Raw genomic sequence first — 23462 nt, 5'->3', positions numbered from 1 at the left:
CCACTGCAACTTGAGACCATTACTTCTTGTCCTGTCCTCTTCCACCACTGAGAATAGTCTAGAACCATCCTCTCTGGATCCACCTCTCAGGTAGTTGAAAGCAGCTATCAAATCCCCCCTCATTCTTCTCTTCTGCAGACTAAACAATCCCAGTTCCCTCAGCCTCTCCTCATAAGTCATGTGTTCCAGACCCCTAATCATTTTTGTTGCCCTTCTCTGGACTCTTTCCAATTTATCCACATCCTTCTTGTAGTGTGGGGCCCAAAACTGGACACAGCACTCCAGATGAGGCCTCACCAATGTCGAATAGAGGGGGACGATCACGTCCCTCGATCTGCTCGCTATGCCCCTACTTATACATCCCAAAATGCCATTGGCCTTCTTGGCAACAAGGGCACACTGCTGACTCATATCCAGCTTCTCGTCCACTGTCACCCCTAGGTCCTTTTCCGCAGAACTGCTGCCTAGCCATTCGGTCCCTAGTCTGTAGCTGTGCATTGGGTTCTTCCGTCCTAAGTGCAGGACCCTGCACTTATCCTTATTGAACCTCATCAGATTTCTTTTGGCCCAATCTTTCAATTTGTCTAGGTCCCTCTGTATCCTATCCCTGCCCTCCAGCGTATCTACCACTCCTCCCAGTTTAGTATCATCCGCAAATTTGCTGAGAGTGCAATCCACACCATCCTCCAGATCATTTATGAAGATATTGAACAAAACCGGCCCCAGGACCGACCCCTGGGGCACTCCACTTGACACCGGCTGCCAACTAGACATGGAGCCATTGATCACTACCCGTTGAGCCCAACAATCTAGCCAACTTTCTACCCACCTTATAGTGCATTCATCCAGCCCATACTTCTTAACTTGCTGACAAGAATACTGTGGGATGTATGTTTCCTCCCTCCATATAGCCACTTGTGGCAACTTTGCACCAGGAATATAGATTGACCATGATTAAAGGAGCCAGGTGGAGAGGGGAGGAGTCAGGGAACATGTTGCTCTGTGCAACAGTACCCTGAGCAGAAGTAACTCATGTTATGTTTTCCCAATCTAGACAGGGCCTTGGTGGGTGGGAAATATCAGGCTGCTCCAAGTAGCATGGATAAAAGCTTGGAGACAGAGGAGGGAAAGGGGACAAAGGCAGAATCAGAGAGAGAGACTGGGCAGAGCGTGGGGCACAAAGGGGAGAATAGGAGGAAACGAGGATTCATGTGTAGGCAGATTGCCCCGTCTGTAATTCCGTAGGTATATAAATGGGAGGATTTGGCTGTTATTACCCAGGATGACTGGTTGGGTTTTGAGCAAGTGCCGTCTCATCGGCATCCTAAGTAGCTACTGAAGTATGAAGGGGAAAAGCGAAACATGACAAGGAGGAGAGATGAAAGCAGAGCAGTGAGAAGGAAAACACGTTTAAGTGTTCTGTGGATTTGCTGTCTCTGATGGATTCCCTCTTAACCTGCTCTGAGTAAAGCAATTAGCATGTTGTGGTTAGAGGTGATGCAGCAGCACATATAGAGAGCTGTAACATGCTGGACACAGAACCACAAGCAGACCAGTTCTGAGGAAAAGTAGACATGGCTTCATCTCTTCAATATTTATAGTATTTGAGTCAGAACCACCTCCTTACTTCAAATCTGAGCCAGAACCACCTCTTTCACACCTCCTTCCTTCAGCTCTGAATCACTGTCAGATTCTCTCGCCCCTTCCACAACTGAGTAGGAGATTATTTTGGTTGGAACTGGACATGAACAGATGTCTCTGTGCATGTCCTCTTCGCCTTGTCATTTGTTTCTCATGGGCTATTCAGAGAAGGATTCTAAATGACATGACATACCAGCAGTGGGTGGGTGGTTCATAGGTAGGCACACACCCTCCGTATGAGGGTGGACATACCTGGAGTTTTTAAAACTAGTTTGTCCTTTCTCTAAAGATATTACTTATAATACAATTTTACTGTAACACTATATTGGAGCCAAATTGTACCTCTGAAGAAAATCCCACCAGGAGGGGAAAGAAGACCCAGGAATCTCCATGTGGTTCAGCTGCAAAGATTTTCTCTGGTGGAAAGTTTTGAGGACACAGGGAGTGCAGACCCCAAACCCTTCAGACCCTGGGGAAATGCACCTCTGATCCCCTGGGGGCACTGACTTGCTGTGCTGCTCTCATGCTCTCTCTGCTACCATTTGGGATGCTAAAGTGGTGTTCTTTCCTTGGCCCTCCTGCACAGTGCCCCTCAGAGCTCCACCACAACACAGACCAGTGCCCAGGAGACATAACCTGGACTATAATTGGGAGACACAAGAACACAGCTGAGTACACTGCCAAGCTTGTGCAGTACTCCTCAATACAGCCACTCCAGACACTGAGCCTGAACATGTTCCCATTGAAACCAATGGCAAAATTTCCAGCTACTTAGGTTGGATCAGGACTGGGCCAATAGCGTAATGCAGAGAGCAGAAAAGTGTCCAGCAGTCTGTTCCTCTTTCAACCACTGTTACTGCATCTGAATTGCCAGGTGAAAGCCTCCCTGTCAATGTAGGATACACACATGTTGGTGAGTGTAACTTACATGATGAGTGGAAGGAAGGATGGGGGCTGTGGCAGGAGTGTATAAGCAGGTGTGACATAAGGAGGGCACCCCATGAATATAATTAAGCCTTATCAAACCCCTCATTACACAGTGCCAGTTGCTGTTCTTGCTACAACCTTCTGGCCCCATCAACGAATAAATTACATCTACTTATATGCACACACTCACCAATGTTTAACTTTCACCACCATGTAGGTCACCTCTCAGTTTGGCCCTAAGCCTTCCATCTCAAAAAAGGGATGTGTTGGTCAGCCAGCCCTCCTGGGTCGTGAGGGCCAAATCCACTCCTTCGCACCATAAAGAGGCACCAAAGGGATGGTCTGGATCCATCCACTCTTATCTAGAAGGACATTGGGGGTCAGTCTCCCTTGGCCAATCTATGGGACGGCATTGAATTCACCAGCAAAACAAGTCAAATGGTTTTCCTGCTTTCCCCAGAGACGGTGTGGCACTTGTGTGGGTTGTCCCAGAACAAAAATTCCAATAATGACCTGACCCTACATTTCTTTCCCACCCAAATCCCCAGAGGCTTCAAGTGGGAGTTCTTCGGTCTGGTGAGAGTGCCAGATCTGACTCCAGAAAGAGCCAATGGCAGCCCCAGATTGAAAAGCATGTGACTGCCGGCCTAGGACATGGCATCGAGATTCTGAAAGGATTTGCCCCATATTGCAGTGTATAGATATGGACATCTTGGGCTAAGAGAGAAATCTGAGTGACATGTGAGATCATAGCATATCCATAGGCTCATCAGCTGAATTACTATAGGGAGGTTTCAGTTGTTTCAGTATTACTAGCCCCCCCCCTCATTGAACCACTCCTCCCTCATTGACTCTCCAAACCCCACGAAACACCCTTTCAACTAAAAAGCGGATATTACATTTCATTCCTCTGTTCTTGCAAATACCATGGCTCTTCTTCTATGTCCCTTTGCTGACTTCTTCCCACTCTCCCTGCTGGATCTCCTAATATCTTCTCTGTTGATGTTTAGTTTCTCTGATTCTTGAAAGCCCAGTGCTTTGCACCCTGTCACTTTTTTTTTTTTTGATTGTGGTGAAAAGATCATTTTCCTTCCCCTTTGTAGTTATTTAACAGCTCAGCGTAAGGACTGCCTTCTGGAGTCAGTGTCTCTGTAAGCACATCTGAGCATTGAAACCGTACATGTGGGATTAGGACTAGGATGTTGGCGGGGGAGGGTGCCATTTATCTGAATTTCCCAAATTATGTTTCTCTCCTTGAGTTACAGCTGGGTTTACATGACCCCTGTCCCACTCCAGTGCCCTTCGCAAGATGCATGCTATCAAACTGTTACTTAATGGGCTGCCCAGGCAGCATGAGCAGCCCCACAGAGGGAGAGGTTTGGATAGGAGGAGGAATTGCATCATATGGCTCTTGAGAGATTTCCCATCTGGCTAACCTCAGAGTGATGTTGTTGAAATCCTCTGGAGCAGGTTTCAGAGTAGCAGCTCTGTTAGTCTGTGTTCGCAAGAAGAAAAGGAGTACTAGTGGCACCTTAGAGACTAACCAATGTGGTTCTCAACCTGCGGCCCAATCAGCACACAGCTGTGGCCATAGGCACTGGTTTGTAATGGCACTGGTGGGTGCTCGACCCCCCCTTTACCCCCATCCCCACCGGACTCCACCCCTGCCCTGCCCCCTCCTGCCCCCATTCCACCCTCTTCCTCAAAGTCCCTGCCCCAACTCCGCCCCCTCCCTGCCCCTATTCGACTCCTTCCCCAAATCCACTCCCCGGCCCTGGCTCTTCTCTGCCTCCTCCCCTGAGCATGCCATGTTCCCACTCCTCCCTGCTCCCTCCTGGAGCTTGCTGTGAGGGAGGTGGAGGAGGTGGAGTGGAGGTGAGGTGGGGTGGGGTGGGGAGCTTGGCTGCCGTTGGGTGCAGAGTACCCACTAATTTTTCCCCGTGGGTGCTCCAGCCCCGGAGCACCCACGGAGTCGGCACTTATGGCTACGGCCCCCTGTGACATCTTCAGGACCATACAGGTAGTATATATATTGTGTGGAGGTGGCCCACACAACACAGAGAGAGCTGCATATGCAGCCCACAATGGTAAATAGGTTGAGAACCACTGCTCTGGAGGGCGCCGCATCTAGCTATCCCGAGCCGCAGAAAGGAGTTAGCCTGATGCCAAGCCTTTGTGGTAGGGGATTAAACAGGAATAACAAAGGAAATCCTGACACTGCTTCCGCCTCAAACAAACAAACTAACTAACTCTTAATTGTGATGTCCCCCTCAGAGTGTCCTCTCCTTCTCATTGCTGATTACCAAGAGAGCAGTGTGTGAGGCTGCATCTGTCTCCTTTCAGACCAGCCTGCCCCTCTTGGCTGATTCATTCCATGATGCCCCCACCCGGGATATGTGACCTGACACGACACTCTCATGAGTGGTAATGGTGAAGCTGCAAACACTTGGTTGTGACACCACGCAGGCAGATTCTAAAGGAGACATGTTCACATGTAAAAATATTCTGGTGATAAGTGTGTTGGGAAGAAGTACCAGAAACATGCATGACAAATTCACACGGCTTAAGTAAGAATTGGACATTTACTCTGCCAGAATTTCCCAGTGATCCTTGTGTTCTGACAGATGATCAACAGTAAGAAGGAGCCGCACCCCAGCCTCGGGGGGCAGTTTTGCTGGCCACGTGGTGTACATACATGACATATAGTCATTACTTTTTTTAGGAAGCCCTGTCTCCTGCTCTCCCACACTTCACCCTTGAGAGTGAGAGTTCCATGTTTCTTGCAGAATGTAGCGGTCAGGGGAGGTTATCATCATGGAAAGAGCAGGGTTCTCTTAGGTAGCTGGGGCGAGTTCTGTGGATGTTTGTGTGTTTATGCCTATGTATGTCCTGGATGTCACAAAAGCATGGAGCAGCACAGCTAGAGCTTCACAACAAACAGTAGAGGCCTCAGCCTCCTAGCCAGTGCAGACTGTCAGCATTCTGGTCCTGCACCGGTGCCCCCTGAGGGTGTTGATGGGTTTTACACTAACTCCAGATCTGGTCACTTAAGTGGCTGTAGCACTCTGAAGGGGATGGAGTCTCAGCTCTCTGGCCGAGTCCCTCTGGATGCTTACCCCTTTCGGGACCTGGGGAACAAACAAACCGCATAGCAATGGGGAGTCTAGAAGGACCTAAAAGCTGTGGTCTGAGCTGATGATATGGAGGCAGACTCCCTTGGTAGAAAATGATGTGACAATAGTTGCTAGATGTTCAAAGTATCTCCCTCTTCCCACCATCACCTCTGTCTTGTGTTGGTTCAGCTTCAGCCAGCTTGCTTACATCCAGGTGCTGGTTATGGCTGGCCAATGGGACAGTTGGAAATGGTGCTCCTTGTGTCAGAAGTAATGAAGATGTAGGGCTGGGTGTTGTCTGAATGTTGCTGCCATTTGAGACCATGGTGCCTTAGGATTGCTCTTTTAACCTGGTGTGGATGTTAAATAGGATGGAGGAGAGACTCGACACTCCAGAGGTGCGTTCTCTGGAGGCAAAGGGGCAGTTACCTATCACTATCACATCTCTCTGCAGTATCCCTAGAGGAAGGATGTGGGCCATTTCAGTGCTTCCCTCTGAGGAAGGACAATAGTATGCCACGATCAGTGATGATAAATGCCACAGACAGATCCAGATGTCCATAGATGTGTCACTGTGGACATCTTTCTCCTGTCTATGGGCAAGAGTGAATCATCCATCAGCAAAACCCGTGCTGCCTCCATTCCATGACTGCAACCCACCTCTAGTTCGGTGCTGGAGGCCCATCTCTAGCTACTAGTAGTTCATATAACTCCTTTTTGATGGGGTGAGATATGTGAAGCTGATTAAGGGCCAAACACTGCATTCAGTTTCACTGGTGACAAGCCATGGAAGTCAACAGAATTACTTGTGTTTACATCAATGTAACAGAGAGCAGAATTTGGCCCAAATTATTGAGCCAGCCTGACATTCCATGCAGGAAGGAGCAGTGAATCATATATACTCAAGTCAATACATAAACAATTACTGAGCAGACTTGCATCTTGTGAGAGATGGAAAGAGAGCTTGCAAGATCTCTCAGATCACCCATTGCAAGAAGCAGGAAAGCCTGGTTGAGCTCTGCTTTTCTTGGTGACTGAAACATACATCAACGTACTGGCAACTATCTGCACAAACTCTTATGCTGAAGCCTGCTACAGCATGTTAAACTGATTTCTTTACCTGTAGTTAAGATTGCTATCAGGAGCTATGATTATCACATTCTGTTTAAAAACCCAGCATTTCTATGCTGCATGGGAACAACACAACAGAACAAGTCTTTTGCAGAAGTGTTGTTTAATGCCATAAATTTTTGTCATCAGTCAACTTTCAAATTAAGTTGACAAGTGAACAAGTTTAGAATGTGAAAATGCCTCCTAGGCACAGGTTGATTATGCAAAGAAATTATGTCTTTCCAGGAAATGTTACAAAACCCCGGAAACCCTCATGAAAAGATCTGTACACAGGGACAGAAGTATCAGCGTTGGATTTCATTATTCATTCAGCTAAACTTTAGCATGGGCAGATTACTCACTGCCCACTAACAAGCCCATAGTCATTTAAGTAATAATAATTGACTCTCACAACAATAATTGGCTCTTACACAACAATTTCAAAGGGGTTTATGACAATATATTAGTATTACTATCCCATTTTACAAATGGGAAACTGAGGCAGAGAGGTGTAAGGCTAATCATTTTTAAGGGGGCCTCTGATTTTAGGTGCCTTCGTTTTTTGGGTGCCCAATTAGAGAAACTTTGGGCCTGATTTTCAGAAGAGCTGAGTTCTCATATTTCTAGCTGAAGTCAGAGGGAAATACAGTACTCTGGACCTCTGTACATTTGTCTCTTGATGTCTCAAATTGCATACCCAAAATAAGAGGCCACTTTGCAAAATGGCCCCAGTGACTCACCCAAGATCAAAGAGTAAGCTAGTGGTAGAGCTGGGAGTAGAAACCAGATCTGCTTGATGTCTGGATCTAACCATTAGGCAACAGTGCCGTCATGATAGTTAATAACATTCTCAAAGCCTATTGCCCTTGGGATAGCTGTTTTACTAACCTGAGTCACATCCATTAGCTCCTTATCTCTTGTTTTGTTGTCTTGATTAGTACCATTACAAAGAGGTAGCCAGGCTGACAAAAGGTCAACACCTTTATGAATTCTCTCTCTATAACAAATAAGTTGCTAGGGTAACCAGACTAGAAAAGTCATCAGATCTTGTTAGACCACCAAATAGGACGTTCAGTTGCTTAGCTACTGGCCCTGCACATGTCATTTCTGAGATGACTCACACCATTAATGTAACTCAAAGCAAACATCATTCAACCGTGGTCCATCCACATCTGATGGAAACACCAGTGCTTTGAAAAAATGAAAACTGCTGGCGGGGGAGGGGAAATTAATTTGGAAAAAAAGGAAGCAACCAATCCTCTTTAATAAGAATCTGGCCTCTTGGGTAATCGTATCACTGTTGTGTGTGAGAATGTGTCATTGCAATCCCCATTAATGGCTTGCACAGCTAACTCCCAATATATGAAACTGAAAATACAGTAGTTCGCTAAATGTTTATATTAATGTTAACGTGCCATGCAGCTAACTAGGCAGCTTCAAAGTTTTGCTTGTAAAAAGCACTCCCTATTGAAAGGGCTTCTATAAGTAATTGTCCACATCTACTTGTGAGGACTAGAGTTTTATACATCAGCTTTTGAAGATTAAACTTTTTTCTATCTTCATGTTTTGTTCTATGTTGATTTCAGTGACAAACCCCAATTTACTAGTGGTAAACAATGCTAATTTTATATATATATATATATACTTGCATTGCTGGTGAACAACAGACATTATTGTCTTGTGCACAGAGTACTCAACAAGACGATAACGTGTATTGTTTACCAGCAATAAATTGAGTTGAAATTGGACTGCACTGATAATATAGAAAAATACAAAGAAATGTTAGGCATGTGGGTGGGAATTGCAGAAGCAGAAGCAGTGACTGAGGAGTACAAATCCCATTGGGTCTTGTAGATTATCATGTAATTAGTTATGCTTTTTCATTTATATTGTGGCGTTAGTCTAGAATTTACTTGTTCTTTCAGCAACCTTTTAAAAGTACAGTTGAACATCAATCCACAATTCTATACTTAAGAACATAAGAATGGCCCTACTGGCCCAGACCAAAGGTCCATCTAGCCCAGTATCCTCTCTTCTGACAGTGGACCATGCCAGGTGCCCCAGAGGGAATGTACAGAACAGATAATCATCAAGTGATCCATCCCTTGTAGCTCATTCCCAGCTTCTGGCAAACAGAGGCTAGGGACACCATTCCTGCCCATCCTGGCTAATAGCCATTGATGGACCTATCATCCATGAATTGATCTAATTCTTTTTTGAACCCTGTTATGGTCTTGGTCTTCACAACATCCTCTGGCAAGGAGTTCCACAGGTTGACTCTGCGTTGTGTGAAGAAATACTTCCTTTTATTTGTTTTAAACCTGCTGCCTATTAATTTCATTTGGTGACCCCTAGTTCTTGTGTTATGAGAAGTGGTAAACACTTTCTTATCTACTTTCTCTACACCAGTCATGATTTTATAGACCTCAATCGTATCTCCCCTTAGCCATCTCTTTTCCAAGCTGAAAAGACCCAGTTTTATTAATCTCTCCTCATACGGAAGCCGTTCCATCCCCTAATCATTTTTGTTGCCCTTTTTTGAACCCTTTCCAATTCCAATATATATTTTTGCAGATGAGGCAACCACATCTGCACACAGTATTCAAGATGTGGGTGTACCAGGGATTTATATAGAGGCAACATGATATTTTCTGTCCTATTATCTATCCCTTTCTTAATTATTCCCAGCATTCCGTTTGCTTTTTTGACTGTTGCTGCACATTGAGTGGATGTTTTCAGAGAACTATCCACAATGACTCCAAGATCTCTTTCTTGAGTGGTAACAGCTAATTTAACTTCTAAACCAGCAGCTGCTCTGTGAAATTTTTGAGTGGTTTAATTCTGGATTGCTAATTATGTGTGTAATTAAATACAATATCTAAAGGGTTTCGTTTTCCTTGTACTAGTATGCACTGATTGTATCTGAGGTGTTAATGTTTTTCCTTCTAAGAGCCAAATTCTTCTTTGACTTTTGTAGGATACAAGAGTTAGCCCTAAAGATTTATAAAGTACTAGAAAGTATTGTTCTACAGGCTCCTAGGGCCACATAAAGTCTCCATAGTCTGCTAAAAGTTTTTAATAAATGTTTGTTTTCTGCGGCACTTATACAAATGCTGTTTTAATCTAGTGAACTTTCTAAAAGTTGATTCCAGTTTAAATATCACACAAAACCTTTTTACTGGACTAATTTCCCAACTAGACTATAAAAGCACTTGTCAGAGAAACTGTTCAGGGGAATATGCTCCTTCCAGGAAAAAAAAAACATGCTGTTTGCAGCTTTGATTGAGATAATGTCTGTAATTGCACAGATCCATTCCTTACACCAAAAGCAGTTGGTAGGCACAATGTGGTCTGTATTTTTTGTCAGCTCATTCACTGAATCAAAATGGAAGAAGAGTCTGGATGATTTAAATACTCTAATTTGAATAGATCTACATTCTCTTGCTGTCTTTTATGCATATTGATATTATTTATTGCCCATATTATCATGCTGCAGCATATTTTCTAACTTAAAAATATTCAAAGTTCTCTGTAGCCAAATAGCTATTCTGTTACTTGGTAATCAATTGCCTTTACATTATGTCTTCAGTGACAAGAATTATTAATTCTTTGTTTAACCCTTTTGTTTTCTACAGGCAATTTAACCATGTTCTTGCACAGGTGGGTAATCTGGGCACTGTCATTTTCAGTATGAGAGTAACTAGATGTTTTTCATTTTCCAGAAAACTTGGATGCAATGATAGCTCTGCAGACAAAGAGTAAACTTGAAAGCCCCCTGACCAGCACCAAAAACAAGCTACTAGCAGGTATTTACTCTGTTCCTCTATCTCCTTGCAATCATTGTTTAATAGCACATTGTTGTTCAACCTATTTAGTTATAAGTAAATTAATTGCACAAGGTGTCAGACTGGTAATTTAAGGGTCTGAGCCTGCAAAATGCAGGGCTGTAACTATCGTGTCTATGCTGGAAGGAAGGAGTTGTCACATAATGCCAAAACCTCCAAATCTTTATTCACAAGCATCCTTATTCCACTGGGGACTATCCTTACTTCAGTGACCATTACCCATATGCAAGGACAACCCTTGTGTAATGCTTTGGAGGACCTGGCCCTAGATTTCGATGGGTTTGATTTCTTTGTACGCACTGCAATACAAGAAAAAAATAAAGACTGGCCCCATTCTGTGGATTGTATGGCCTGATCTAAAGCCCATTGAAGTCAGTGGAGAAACTCCCATAATCTTCCATGAACTTTGAAACCAGCCCTTAGGGAATATATATGATTATATCTTAATTGACTGACTTGGACTAGTGTTTGCAAGAGAAAATGTAGGCATTTTCAGTGACCAAGGCAGGAGATGACCTTTAGAGATGCACCATTTTCAGGCTTCTATGAGTTTCTTTCTGAATCAACAGTCAAAGTCTTTGAACTTCCCAAAAGAACATGCTAATGCTTAGCAATGAATGATGTGATTTCAAAACACTTATGGTACGTATGGTACAAAAGTAAGGGAATGTTCTGATTGCAACTTCTTTAGATAAGAGCAATGAAGAGGCAGACAGTACAAAGGAAGAAGCAGCTAAAATGGAAAAACAATATGAAACATTGAAGGATTCCACAAAAGTGGAAGAACAAAATACAGCAGGAAACAATGAAGAACCAAAAGGTACTCTTACTATTAGCCTGTGCACCGAAAGATTGGATTTTTTTCCTGGTCAGGCTAGCAGTGGATTACATACACAGCAGAGTGGCACAGGTGTGTGGATACAGCATAATACCACCACTGGAATAATTTTTTAATGAGACAAGCCCATTGGTCCTGTGTTTAGCACTCTTTGCGAGCATTGGACCAATTCCTATTCAACTCTTGGGTCTGAACTCTCACTCTCTGAGCTGACATGCTTGTCGTGTGCATGGTGTTTTGATGAACAATCAACATTTTCCATTGAACACAGACATTTTTCATAAACATTTTCATTTAATCAAAAAACAATTTCCCATTGATGGAAAGTTTTCAGCCAGCCCTAATATTAATACAATTCCGTTCATGCATATGTGACTGCTCTTCCCAAATGCACCCAACACTGCTGGGCGGCAGACCTTCATGAATTTCAACCCAAACTAGTGAATTCCCTAGCTCTCCTCTGCACTGTGAAGTTTTTTCTTTATATATTCTTTGACCCCTAAACTGATTGGAATTGCTCAGGCCTTTCAGATAAGCTGGTACTGAGTAATGACAATTCAAATTTAGCACTTTGGCTTAAATCCAGCAGTCTGTATTCCCTGCCACCAATCCCCAGTCTAAACAGCCTGGAATGATTATTAGTATCCTTAAACTACCCTAGTGATGGAAGTGGAATATCAGCAGCCTCTTTATGCAAGAGCATAATTTTGTGTAATGTAAATGAGATACACATACACATCGAGGGAAGAAGAGATCCCCTAAATGAGAATGCAGTATAGTCACATGTATATTATCATTTAGTACTTGTTTAAGCACTAGACATGGTTGGCTCCATGTAAAGCAGAGGAAGACAGTCTCTCTGCCCTGAGAAGTTTCTCAGTGCAAATTATTTTGTTTAAAACATATTTTAAAGAGCCTGGATAGTGCAGCCGTGTACAGTGGAGTCAATCGGAATTATATTGTTGAGTCTAATGAGAGAGCAGGATCTGTTTTGAATCCCAAAGATGCTCAGAAAAGAACCCAAAATGCTTATTTTTAAATTATGAAAATAAGACAATATGAGTTTAAAATAGTATTTTTTTTTCCTTTTCTAAGATTTTTAACCCTTTGCAACTTAAGGTTTTTAGGAATGAATGAAAGAAATTCATACTGGAATGATTAACAGTCTCCTTATACAGGCTTGCTTGCTGACATCTGTAAGGTCAAAATATCATTAATTTAGTCCATTATCTGCAAAAAAGTATGAATTAATTTATTAAATTGGTTAATTACCATTTTATGAATATTATAGTCCCTTAACATGATTCTTTAGCACTCCCAATGGCTGAGTGAAGATAACTCGTTAGTGTAGTTGTGATTGCAGTGTGTATGCAGCTAGTGTATTATTTAGTAAATATGATCCTACCTCAAAAGATGTCTCTAGCAACAGTACTGTTTTCTCATTTTGTCTCCTAAAATGTATTTTATTTTGTTTCATTCTATTCCTACGCCTCTGCACATAGGCCTTGATTCAGAAATGCACTTAAGCATATGCCTAATTTTAAATACACAGATCCATGTGCCTAGCTGAACTGTGGCCATAATCCTTTATTACAGAATTTATAGCCTACATTAGGAATCAGATCAAATGCCTTTTAATACCCTAGTGCAGTGAGATATTGCTTCTTTGCATCTGTGGCATTTTAGTGACCTAAGATCATCGGTGCATTTAATATTCTGGACTGAACATATTGATTTCTCCAATCTGTGTTATGAGAAGCTGATATTGAAAGGCAGTGAGTTGTCTGTTCTACAGAATGAAGCAATTTGGATGGCCCACTGCTAGACAGTGAGGGTGCTTTTAACAACCATTGTCAGCCTAAGCAATTGCCTTTTCAAAGTGATGCAGAACTTTATGTTCTGGCAGTAAATTAGCAGCTCAAAGAGGAAACAGAGCATTGATACCTGTTACCATGCCAGCTGCCTCAACACAGCATTTAATGTTGCATGCAATGGCAGGTTAGCCTGATCATAAGCTACTCTTGCCACAGAAATCCATAGTAAATGGAAAAAATCCAACTCTGCTGGCATACTACACAGAAAATCCACGGAAAACAGCATGTCTCGCCAGTGTGTATTTCAGACACGGGATGACCCAAAATCCAAAGACAAGCACAAATGTACTTTTAGCTAAATCTCTTGTGTCAAGGCACTTCCATAATGCCCATCACTATCGTGTTTCAGCACCTCTCAAGTACTTAAATAGAACAGTAACACTTTCTCTGTATAATTCTTTCCTTGCAGCTTGTAGGAAAAATACTTTGATTCCTTCATAGGATTTTGTGGTTGGTAGTGGTTTGTGTGTGAGAGAGAGTGGGTGTCATGTGTTTGTGTGTAGGACTTACTGAGGGAAAGCTAAGTTTTGCATGTGTTCTGCATTTAGCTATGAGAGTGGCAAGCTCCAGGGTCATTTGTATCTGTTGCTGGGGTGAGTTCTATAGTCTAGTTACATCTCCCATGGACAGTCTGTCTCTTACACTCACAAGCCTCCTCAATGGTCAACAGTTTCTTGTTCCAGTAGAAGGTAGCTGTCATGGGAGGTCATGGTTGCAGAGATGGGTGATTTGTTCGGTAACTGAGGCCAGTCTTATGGAGGACTTTGAATATCAGAGCAGAATCATTGAAATGGATTCTTTGTTCACTGATGAACCAGTACCAGAGAGTGATGAACTGGGATGATATGTTTATGGCAACCTGGTTGCCAAGCCGGCAGCTGCTGTATTTTGTATTGGTTGGAGCTTTTTCAGCATATGTGGTTTCACTGCTAGATATAACGAGTTGCAATAATCAAGCCTAGAGGTCACAGTTCATGAGTCACCATACCTAGGTTGGCACCCAGTAGGATGGGGTGCACTCTTATAGCCAATCACAGAGAGAAGTGGGTATTTTTGCTGCTGTGGCTATTTGAGCATCCAGTAGCAGTGAGAAGTCCACAACTGCAGACTAATTTAACAATCTGAGGCAAGATACCCTAGCTAGTGGTGGGATGTCTATGGAGGATGTATCCAGTTTGGGCCAAATTTTGCTCTCAGACCTTCACGACCACATTCAACTCAATGGACCTGCACAGGTATAAATTAAATCAGAATTTGACCCTTTGTCTCTTCATCTAACATGCTTTGCTGTTTCACAGATTGACTTCCTTCCACGCTAACTCTGCACTCCTAGCTCAAAGGTTTCAGTATATTTACTATTGTATCCACTTATTGATGGGATCAGACATGCACAGTAGGCAGTAACAGTCTTCCACAAGTTAATCTCACTAGTCTTTTCCTGACAAATATGAGCATGTTACATCAATAAAGCTCTAGCCAAGTTAAGAATTCAGAATCCATTATCTATAACATTCCTTTCAGGGCCTTATCAGGTAATCCTTGAACTAATTTTGACCTGTGTGCTCTTGGGGCTAAAAATAGACACTATTTCAAAATTCAAAATATAAAGGCTATAACGAGATTATATAGTTTTCATGCTTTCCTTTTCTCAGCTAATACTGTGCCTGCATTTCAGGTTGTAGGTTTTTTCTTATGCCTTTCAGAACATCACAATCTTATATTTGATGTGCACTGTTATACCAGTCAACAGAAGAGGTTTCTGATGTTTTTAGTATGTGAGCTGATGCACAAAGCTTTCAGTCTAGTTAAAATCATACCCCAGTGTCTTAACACTTTAATCTTTGTTTAACAGCTGTTGTGCTCTAAACACCACAGACTGACCCTAGTCCATTCATGCAATATCTCTGGATATCAACGGGAGTTACACAAATCAAAGCGAGGAAACGGCCATAAATTCATTTCAGAGCTGACTAATCTCTCACAGACAGGATCTGCTAGCCATGCATGGGAATTTTGCCTGAATAAGGATGACAGGGCTGGTCCCTTAAATGGAAACTAAGAACAGTTTTAATCTGCCTTCACTGTAACCAAATTTTCTCAGTTAAACAAGCTGCATCAATCATTGATGAAGGATGTTTGATTTGTCTCTCATCTGTTCCTCCAGGGAAAGCTGAGGCATATTTGGAAGCCATCAGGAAGAATATAGAATGGCTGAAGAAGCACAACAAGCAGGGAAATAAAGAAGGTATGAAATGAATAATCTTGCACATGTGGGGTGGACGCTACTCAGATTACAATTTAGTTTATAAATTACATCGTATAAATTAGCCTGATGAGATGAGCTGAACCATAGAAATATAAAATGTGAGACTAGGGACATGTCTGGATCACAGCCTCATAATTAGTGATGCTAGAATCACTGTTAAGTAGTCTAGGGTCAAATGTAGGCTATGTGTACAAATTATATAAATAGTCTGTTATAAAGATCCATGATCTTATGGAAATACATTTAATATTGCACTGAACTACTACAAAATATAAAAACTAGCCTGTCCAGACTGGCCCTGAATTCACAAAATTTATGTTGACTAACCTGCTGGAAATAAACTCCTTGAGTCCCCTCATCCCCCCACCTAAGCACCCACTCACCAAACTCCAGAGAATAATAAATTAGCCTTGCAGCATGCATTGAATGTCAGTCCTACACCGTGAGATCAATAGAGGTGTTTTAAGGATTATTTTTTTTAGCATTCATGAAGAGGATCTTTTTAATGTATGCATGCATCTGTGGGAACCCAATGGCATTGTGCTGGTGCTGTGCATCCCTTTCCAAGTAGCAGGAAACTCTAATCCTGTAGATTTTGTTTCATATACTGTCAAGGTGAAAACATCTAGGAATCGCATCTGCAGGATAAGAGCATTATGGTGTTATTAATTGCTCCTAGGATTGGCTCTAAGGGCACTGTGCATCTTTCATATGTAAAGCTCTGTAGAAGAGGAACAGTGACTGAAACAGCTGCCCAACCTTCCGTAGACTGTTTCTCCAACACGTTGCTTCTCCTAGGAGATGGGGCTGGCAACAGTGCGGAAAGGCTGGGGAGGGGTAGAGGGGCAAGGGCAGGATCCACAGGAACAGGACCACTTGGCTTGTCCATACAATCTCCTCCCTCAAGGCATCATACAGAACCAGCATCCCAGCTCTTGTCTCAGCTGTGGTGCTATTGGCTGGATTTCCACCATCGTCCTGTCCATGGTAGGGAGAAACCACAGGCATGGTGGGGGAAAGTGTGTAAAGCATTTGGAAAAGGAGAGAAAGAGCTCCGCCAGCAGCCATGGAGGAGGGGGAGTTGAGACTGAGTCTGCCCCACGTGCTCTCAGCAGCCCCTATGTGTGATGAAGGTTCTGCCCCACGTGCTCTCAGCAGCCCCTATGTGTGATAAAGTGTAAGATGGGCACTATTTAATCAGTGCATGAGTACAGCTTGACACATTCATTTCCTTTGTAGAAGCTCAGTAAAAGATGTTTGGACTGAACAATAATGACCCGATTTTCTCATGTATAACTCCTTCCCTCTTCAAATCCTCTCCACACAACCCACAGCAACAGTTGTAGTTGGTGGCAGGCTTGCATTTTACTGCAGTTTTCATGCCAATTCCAATAAATATTTCCATTTATCAGTGCGTTTGTTACAGCAATTAGTGTTCAATCACATGGGATTGTTTTCTGTTTACCATTTCCTGAGCAGCCCCTCACTCCTCTTCACAGTAACCTTTTCCCCAGCATTACTGCAAATTACTGCAAATGACGGTGACTACGGATATACTGGCATTTTATCTGTCTGGAAAAGCAGTAAGATGTGCTGATGTGAATTCCTTAAATGAATGGATCCACAATGGCAATCTTGAACATCATTATATTTTATACTATTAGGGCCTTAAACTATAAGTAAATGAGAATAAAATCCTTAATCTCCTGATGCTTTACCCCTTAGTTTCTATACTGTGTGTTCTGGCAACTGCTCATTCAAAAATCTAGCAGTGCTTGTAATTGGAGTACAAACTGAGTAAATTTATCCCAGACTGAATCATACAGGATCATAATCCTTCACTTCAAGATTACATGCTCATCAATTCTTTGTCTACTTTCAAACTAGCAAATTGGACATGGTGGAATAATACAAAAAGTGATTCACAAATATATTTGTGCATAAACATGGCACATTTGCTCCACTCATGGGCCTGTATTAGTAATTGCTTGTAAGTATATGGATGAGTCAGCTTACTTGGGAAAATGTTTGCAAGTCCAGAATGTTTTATGAATTTTAACAGAAATGATTATTCATCTGAAAATTCCCTCTGGGACTTCATCAGCCCTTATTTGCTATTTGCCATTTTTCTGTTTAAAAAAAATCAGTCATCCAATCAGGAAACAGAAACAATCCTGTGTGATTTAGGTGACCATTAATAGAAATTGGGGCCTGATTTCTGGCCTTATTCTCTTCTATAACCAAACTTTGCTGAACACGGGAACAGGCAGGTCATCAGGGAGCCAGTTATGGCTCCCTGATTCTGTGGGCCCATCCATGCTGTCTCCAGTGCTGGTGGGAGCTGAAGACCCAGGCAAATTGGTGGAGTTACACTGACATAAAACAAGCAATGCAGTGGTGAATTAGGCTGTTATTTGAATGCTCTATCCACCTTTGAGATCCACGCTCTTAGGGCCAGATTCTCAGCTGATGTAAATTGGCATAGCTCCCAGCCCTGAAGGTTGCCTTCTTTCTGAATAACTCTATATTAATTTTTAGTCCTCGGAAACATGACTGTGAGATACCTAATTACTATATGCAAATCAGCATATTTTGAATTGTTCACAAAATACTTAGGTAATGAGAGAGCCATCAGGTTTCATAACACTCACTCTCACCATTCATAGAGTAGAAAGATTTCGATGATTATTTTTAGGAAATACCACCAATTGACTTCATTTGTATATGTAAATTAGCCTCAGTATAATTTAGTATGGCCATTTCAGAGTTCAGTGTAATGTTTCAGATGTGTGAAAGAAGATTTTTTTTTGTTTACATATTCCAGTTAATGAGGCGTAAAGAAATATTGCAGTTAAAAGGCATGTAACATAGCTGACATATGCTGAGTTCGAAAGGAAACTACAATAATGTTGCCATTTTACATATGCAGATTAGCCAAAATTGGATAAAATCTTCACTGTTGTAATTTCAATTAGCATTTAATTAAACCATCAAATTTCCATGTAATTGATCCAGTAGTTGCAAATATTAATGTAAAACAAGAGTGAATCTGGGGATTTTGTAAATGAAAGCAATAGGAATTTTGCTTGAATAAAGGCTGAAGAATTGGGCATAATTTTCATCATGGAGGCATATAAGACTTAACTCACTAGCATTAATGTATCTGCATATTAAAAACCAGAGTCTTTACCCTGCTCTGGCTATTTTGCCATGCTCTGGTCATGCAAAGCAACTGTAAAACCAGCAGATCTGGTCCCCAGGCATTTCCTTTGAATATAGGAATCCTCAGTTGGCATAGAGCCACCATGAAGGCTCATACACAGCTTTTCCACCCTGCCCCCAGCATAAAGGTGCATGCATGTCCAGGGAAAAGGGAGCATGGCTGGAGCATCCATAAATCCTGCTGACCCCTGGAATTAATCCTATTGAGGCTATATTCAGCTAGGCATTATTTAGAGCAGCCTCAGGGCTGCTCTATCTTATGCTGAAAACTAGATTGGTCTCTGGCAGGCCCTCAGCTCATGGGATCATAAAGACTCAACGCCATCTTTGCCTATCCCATGCAGTCTTGCACCAAGAACAGCTTGGCAACACTGTGGAGTATCTCAGCCAAAGAAAAAGTGCTCTCTTAAAAGCCCAATCCCTCAGCCTTTACACACACATTGCTTCTACTGGGCTCAGTAAGAGTTCTCATGTACAAAGATTGGGTTCATAGACTGTGTGTTTAATATCTTCCATGCTTTGCAAGGACCTAGCATATATATTCTTAAATGCAGGCCTGTCTTGTGTTACCTTTCACTTTCTGCAAATTAATCTGCTCATTCTTGACTTTGCTGTTTTTTGGTAATCTACTTTGGCTCCAGAGCAAGAAGTTATGAACTTAGTATTGAAACCTAATAGAAATGTGAAATTTATGCTAACAGAGCACTGCCTCCTTTTATATGTATGCAGTTAACTGTAGTAACTGTTCCACATAAAGAAGAGAGCATGTCCCATCTCTGGCCTGTTCTGATGTCTGATGTCTATGGACCACAGTCAGCCTCGGTGAAACTCCACCTGTCATGTCACTTTCACAGCAAGGCTGCATTTGGCCCTGTCATTTGAGCAGATGTCTTAAACTAGTGCCTTCAGAATCCTTACCTTGATAGCCTGCTTTATCCCCAGCTCTCACAGAAATTTCCCAGGATCTACAGCCTTTCAGTATTGGCACTTTAACACAAGCCACGATTATGAGGTGTTCAGTCCTTCTAATTTAGGTCCACAAGAAATGTTCCATGTCAGGTCGGTCACAGGTGAAGTGTTACTGATAGCCAGACCTGCAGTATCATGTTAAAAAGGGGAAGGTTTGGAGCAAATTGAAATGGTTAATAATAAATAAATAAGACTATTACAATAAATATTTTTCACTTCCCTTTCATCTGAGAATCTCACAGCACTTTACAAACATTCGTGAAATCTCACAGCTCTGCTATTAGATAGGTAAGCATTATTATAGCTATTATGCAAATGGGTACACTGAGGGAAGGCTGTATTCGGTGATTTACCTGAGGTCAGTAACAGACCATGGAACACAAACCAGGAGTTTTTGCAGTTTTCACGGTATGCATCCGATGAAGTGAGCTGTAGCTCACGAAAGCTCATGCTCAAATAAATTGGTTAGTCTCTAAGGTGCCACAAGTACTCCTTTTCTTTTTGCGAATACAGACTAACACGGCTGTTACTCTGAAACCAGGAGTGAAATCCTGGCCACATTAAAATCAGTGGCAAAACTCCTATTGGATTCAGTGGGACCAAGATTTCATCCCAGGAGTCCTGACTCCCAGCCCCCTGCTCTTGGCACTGTTAACATTGCACTGTTACCACTGCCTCAATATTTAACTCTTTTCATTGCAAAAACTGAATTGCATAAATTAATCTGCTTTTGAAAGTGTCCCTGCACATCGTCCCTCCTTACTCATTCAACCATTACAAGGCAGAGAAAGGTATTATGGTCTGTTATGCAAATAGTGCACAGTTAGAGGAAGAAGTCCTTAAATTCATATTTATATGATAATGCACATTTGAACAAGTCACAACAAATTTTCTATGAGAATTCTGATGCCTCTGTTTATGGACTAAATAATTCATACTGTAAAAATTAAACAGGAATTCTTTTCTAGGAAAGATATTCATTCATTTAAATTAACATAAATCTTTAGAACATTGATATTCTCCAGACTGCCAGCCATTGTTTCCTCCATTGAATCTTGCCTCTGTGTGTGCATTAGTGTATTATATCTAATGTCAGAGTTAAGATGGCCCACTGGCTGCTCAGGGAGAGTTCTTCAGATTTCTTTGCAGAATTGGTGCCTAAAGCTATACTTCTTCCATGGATAACAGTAACATTTTCAATCATAGCAAGGTTTTGTTCAGTGGCATTCAACCTGCATTATGCTGGGTAGATGCAAATTCTTTGGTGTAGGCGCCTGTGTTTATCATTTAGCAGTGCAGCACAACATGGAAAGCGTCTTTCAGTACTTGTAATGTGGACTGGCACATACAGAAAACTCACTGCAATATTTTTCAAATCTGGAAATTATTCTTGGAGCCTGCCAAAGCTGAATAATCATATCCTGTCCACTTAATCCCAGTGACTTGATTTCTTGAATTTCTTACGTCTGTTCTCAGGAAGGGAAGTTTGTCATAAACAAAAAGCTGTCAGAGTTGAAGAACACAGGCTTTATGTTTTTTGATGGGAAACTGTCAGTTTAGTATTTTCTGTGAAGTCCGTGATAACTGGGAACATAATAGGGCCTTAACAACAACTTCTGCACGCACAGGCTTCCAGCACATTGAACCACTGGACTGAAGGATGATCTATGTTAAAAAAAAACAATTACAGAGCAAGAAAGATACATGAATAATACTTACTGCATCTCAGAAATAAGAGGACTTTGCACAAGGGTGTTTTTTATTACTATGCCAAAATTCATTTGTAGTGAATTCCATTCTTTCCTAGGTGACAGAGAATGGACTTGATGGATAATGTTGACAATTACATTGTTTCATTGGTGAAACAGCAAAGCGGGGAAAGCTTATGGTGTTCATGAATTCATGTTTTGCAGATTATGATCTTTCAAAGCTGAGGGATTTCATTGATCAGCAAGCTGATGCTTACGTGGACAAGGGCATCCTTGACAAAGAAGAGGCGGATGTGATTAAGCGCATATACGGCAGCCTGTAAAAACACAGGAAGGATGGTAAAGTCACTTGACTGCCCAATATGTAGGAAACTATAGTATAGCTTCACCCACTCCTAGCTCAGTGACCTCAGATCTGTTACTTTGAGGAAATCATTAGAAAGTGCTCTGTTTGCGTTGTACTGAATCTTTTCTAGGCAAAAATGAAGAGCTCTATTGCTATGTACACAGACTGCATACTGTATTTTCCTACACACAGATATCAACCCCAAAGGCTGAATTATGACATCAAATTTATACTTAACAGGGTAAACAACAAAAAGTTCTCTTTGACATACTGTCTGCATTTGGTGTGCTCTGGTCGAAAGCCATGTGTTTTTGAAGGAAAGTTATTTTGACACTGCATCCTTCTGCTCTCACTCCATTAGCTTTTCAAAGATGCTATTGTATGTATTTGTAAAGGGCATTATTAGAACATGAATGATAGTTACTAGTTCTACAAATAAATATTTGATAATAATTTCCATATTAAAATTGTCATTAGTCTCCTTATTATTTTATGTCTAGAATGTCTTATTTTTAAATCATTGGTGTATCATTGTTTTTCCTGTCAGTGTTTGTGTTTGCACATTCACTATTACAGCTCCTTGAGTACGTGTGCCATGAACTAACTAATGTATCTCTGACACTGCAACTGCCTTTAATACAGGTGGTACAGGAAAGAGCTGAAGTTTCCCCTGCCAACCATGGTAGAGACATTGTCATTAACACCCTTAGCAGTTCTTTAGTGTATCCTTTGATAACTGTCAGTTCTTTGTGCATGTATAAACAACTGCATTCTTGATGTGAGTAGCCTGGTAACAGTGTAAATAGCGTTGAATTGCTAAGTAAAAAATGTAAAGATAATGAAATCATTTTGAGGGGGGCTTGAAATTAGAGATGTGCTCAGGAACATGTGGCCTGATTTTCAGACAGACTTTAATGGGAGTGGAAGGAGTGCAGCATTTCTGAAAATCAGGCCAATGGTCCATTTATTGACCCCTGAACTGTACTGGGTGATATTATTTCCTTTAGCATTATGGGAAAACTCTCTCTCTCTCTCTCTCTCTCTCTCTCTGTTGTATGTAAAAGCGAAGGCAAAGCAATGAGTTTTGAAGTTAGTTCTGGAAGTTGTCAGGCTTAACTTTTGTGGGATTGAGTGAGTTCTCTAGTCTAGCTCCTGGGAAGGTTCTGTCTCCTGCACTCATTGGCCTCCTTCTGGATGATTGAGATTAACTCCCATTTGACATTATTTTAAAATCTGGGATGTTCACTTGACTGCCATGAAGACTATAGGTAAATACTTGTCTGGCTGTGTAGGGACTGTGGATGTACAATTTGCCCTTGATCACCCCAAGGTCTGTGTTAGCGTCACATAGGGAGACTATCTACTTCCTTATTTTCTCAGCACTCTTGAGAATAAGAAGGGAAAAGATCTGAACTACATTTTTCCTGATGGCCAGAATGAACTCTGGCCAATAGCCAGCATAGTGCAAACACCTACAAATTTTACCAGTAGCAAACTTCAGTCGAACGTGATAGCAATGAGCCATAATAATATGTACGTTAGAAGGCTGTTGGTGCATGGATTGATTAGTGCCTTCAAGCATCCAAGAAATGTACCATAACC

The 23462-nt window shown here is 41.8% G+C and overlaps 1 protein-coding gene across 3 annotated transcripts in view; it reads left to right on the top strand.

Annotated features, from left to right (window-relative positions):
• SCG3 (secretogranin III) overlaps window positions 1-22327 on the top strand; it is a 39103-nt gene extending 16776 nt beyond the window's left edge. For 2 of the 3 annotated variants that reach the window (XM_073303868.1, XM_073303869.1), the window contains exons 9-12: window positions 10514-10597; window positions 11328-11456; window positions 15513-15593; window positions 21719-22327. In XM_073303868.1, coding sequence (XP_073159969.1) covers window positions 10514-10597; window positions 11328-11456; window positions 15513-15593; window positions 21719-21837 — 413 coding nt within the window. In that variant the 3' untranslated portion in view covers window positions 21838-22327. The remainder of the gene's footprint in view (window positions 1-10513; window positions 10598-11327; window positions 11457-15512; window positions 15594-21718) is intronic. The other variant, XM_073303870.1, reaches the window with a different exon arrangement.
• Window positions 22328-23462: the final 1135 nt, after the last annotated feature.

This window comes from Lepidochelys kempii, chromosome 10 (genome assembly GCF_965140265.1).
Source record: "Lepidochelys kempii isolate rLepKem1 chromosome 10, rLepKem1.hap2, whole genome shotgun sequence".
Taxonomy (NCBI): domain Eukaryota; kingdom Metazoa; phylum Chordata; order Testudines; family Cheloniidae; genus Lepidochelys; species Lepidochelys kempii.
Note: the sequence above shows the minus strand (reverse complement) of the source record. Positions and strands in the feature narration are given on the sequence as shown.